The 2782-nt window shown below is 64.0% G+C and overlaps 2 protein-coding genes across 2 annotated transcripts in view; one reads left to right on the forward strand and one right to left on the reverse strand.

Moving 5' to 3' along the window:
- MNEG_7414 (hypothetical protein) overlaps positions 1 to 771 on the forward strand; it is a gene marked incomplete at both ends in the record, with an annotated part of 4357 nt that extends 3586 nt beyond the window's left edge. The window contains 2 exons of the mRNA XM_014044115.1: positions 260 to 349; positions 646 to 771. Coding sequence (XP_013899569.1) covers positions 260 to 349; positions 646 to 771 — 216 coding nt within the window. The remainder of the gene's footprint in view (positions 1 to 259; positions 350 to 645) is intronic.
- Positions 772 to 2421: 1650 nt separating this feature from the next.
- The window catches only part of MNEG_7415 (hypothetical protein), a gene marked incomplete at both ends in the record, with an annotated part of 1971 nt that continues 1610 nt past the window's right edge, over positions 2422 to 2782 (reverse strand). The window contains one exon of the mRNA XM_014044116.1: positions 2422 to 2583. Coding sequence (XP_013899570.1) covers positions 2422 to 2583 — 162 coding nt within the window. The remainder of the gene's footprint in view (positions 2584 to 2782) is intronic.

The following is a 2782-nucleotide window of genomic DNA, read 5'->3' on the forward strand; positions in this document are numbered from 1 at the left end:
GTGTGTGTGTGTGTGTGTGTGTGTGTGTGTGTGTGTGTGTGTGTGTGTGTGTGTGTGTGTGTGCAACAGTGTATGTGAGTGCATCTGGTTTTCGCAGTCTTGCAAGCAAGTAGGCGCCGCCGTGCAGTGGGTCAGGGCAGGGGCCAGTCATCCAGAGCCGCCTCCCCACAAACACACCATCACCGAGCCCACACGCACCCAATACCTCCCCACCCACATCCGACGCCCTGGGCGCGCCTGGATTGAATTTCCACCACAGCTCGACGGCTTCGACGGCCCCGCGCTCGCGTTGCTGGCGGAGTTTGACATTTTTGGGGATGGGCACACCACAGCAACGGCGGCGAAAAAGGTGGGCCCATACCACCACGACCGGGGCAGGCGGGCGGGCGGGCGCCCGGCTGCACCGGGCGGCAGTGGATGCGCCGCGCGCGCGCAGCGCTGCTAGCTCACACGGGATGCCGCTGGTCGCTGCAACATGGCCCGCTGGGCGCGCACACGAGCGCGCGCACACGTGCACTTACGCACACACACACACGCACGCGCACACACACGCACGCACACACACACGCACCCACGCACACACACGCACACACGTACACACACACACACACACTGCCCCCAACCCGTCCCCTGTCGCACCCTCAGCTTATCCCGGGCTGCGAGGCCCACGTTCTGCCCATGAAGCACGCCCCCACAGCAGCCCAGATGGACGGCTGCGTAGACCGCGTGATCGCCTTCCTTGCGGACAAGAGGCTGGGGCCCAAGATCTAGGAATGAATCACACCCCTACTCACCGGGCGTGACGCGCCTCGTGGCGCAGTCTTATGAACCGCCTGCAACCCTTCTTCCGCAGCACGCATGCGGCCCCATTGCTGCGATCTGTGCAGCTGTCAAACGCACCGCAAAAACTTTTTTGTGGATAACGCTGCGCCGACAAACAGTCATTGGGGGAAAACGTCAACTGGTTCAGCAGGTCTCACAATATCTTGGCCTGAGGGACTGGCTTGGGGTGGTGGTCGATTTGTCACTTGGAAGTTCTTGCTCCCTTTTTGGTGGGGTGGCCTTGGGTTTGCTTGCAATTGGGTTTGCTTGGGCTTTTGTACTGAGGGGATAACGGGATGTGTTTCTGATGCTAGCACCTCCCCTGTGCAGCGCAGCGTGCGACTGTGCCACGCCATGGCCCGGCCGGTGCCATTCCTCTCCGCGGGCCCGCGGTTTGGCATGCATTTGACCTCTGTCAGCCTGCCATCTGAGGCGAGCCGCTGCCCTCATGCACTGCGTGCCGAGTAACGAATGTTGGTCACGCCTGCAACCTACGAGCCAGAGAGTTTTCATCCATGTGGACTGTGCTCTGCACGGCATTTTCAGTGGGCCCTGCACCCAGCTGTCGGCCAGTCCAAGGGGCTCGCCTTGGCAGACGCTCCACACCGCCAGCCCAGGCCATTACACATCAGCAGGTATGTCCACACAAATTCAAGCGGCTGGGGGTGCCGCGGCGCCCCGCTCGGCGGCCGGCAGAAGCGCCGCCGCCGCGGGGGCGCCCGGCGCGTGCAGCGACAGGAAGAATGGCGGGCGCGGCCGTTCACCATATCGCAGCCCTTTTGTTCAAGACAAATCACCCTGGAGCGCACGCCCCGCTGAGCCCAGCAGGCAGGCACGGAGCGGCGAGAGCGTCACGCGGAAGCTGACCGGATTCCAGGCTTGCCGGGGCAGCCTCAGACGTCACAAAAAAGGCGCCCGCGCGCCGCGGTAGGGCGGCGGCAGCTGGCAAAAGGGCCGGCCCATGCAGGCCGCGCGGGCTTCACGGGGGCGATGCGTGCGCGGCGCTCCCACCCGCGCGCGCGCGGCCTGAGATTGCAGATTGTGAGACGTAAAGATGTTTCACATTGTTCCATTGCTGACACGCAACCCCCCCAAAAGGCGCGACAGCACACATAGTTTTGCTCACACAGTGCGGTCGGCAAGAATCGCGCACCGCCGCGCCCGGCTGATTGGCAGCGAGCGCGGCGGCGGCGCGCATACGGGGCGACCCAGCAAGGGAGGGGCCACCCATAAAAAGGGCCCTGCACCAGACTTGAAGCGTGCAGCGCCGCTGCGCTTGCCGGCGGTCGCGTCATGCATGCACTACTTGAGCGTTCGGCCCGCTTTGTGCCTGTCCTTGTGCCTGCGCTTTGCTATCACTGCAGCAGCCTTGTACTCAACCCAGAAAATAGGCAAGAGACGCCCCTGAAACGCGAACAATCCAAACTCAGCGGCCCGGCCCGGCGCCCTCGGCCTGCAGGGGAGGACCACCCTGCCGGCAACACGGCCCTGCGACACCACACCTCGCAGCAGCCGCCGCGGTGCAGGCCATTGGGAAACCCTCAGGAACTACCCTTGGGCGCCCCCGGACTGCGCCGGACTGCCCATGGACTGCACCGGCTACTGGAAGAACTGGAAGATGAGGCCCTCGCCCTTGGCGCAGGAGTAGAAGAAGGGCGCGAACACCAGGGACTCCACGGCCATGAGCTTGATGAGGATGTTGAGGGAGGGGCCGGAGGTGTCCTTGAGGGGGTCGCCCACGGTGTCACCGATGACGGCGGCCTGGGGGGGTTGACGGAGGCATGTTGAGTGGGGTTTTGAGAGTGGTCAGTTTGGGCTGGATGTAAGACAGCGATGTGGGGGACAGGGAGGGGTGCGGAGAAATTTGGCGTGAGGAGGGGCGCGAGGGTGTGCATGTGCACGTGCGTGTGTGAGTATGTGCGAGTGCTTCAGTGCACGTGAGTGTTGAGCGGGGTGGGGG

This window comes from Monoraphidium neglectum (genome assembly GCF_000611645.1).
Source record: "Monoraphidium neglectum strain SAG 48.87 unplaced genomic scaffold scaffold01308, whole genome shotgun sequence".
NCBI classification, from domain to species: domain Eukaryota; kingdom Viridiplantae; phylum Chlorophyta; class Chlorophyceae; order Sphaeropleales; family Selenastraceae; genus Monoraphidium; species Monoraphidium neglectum.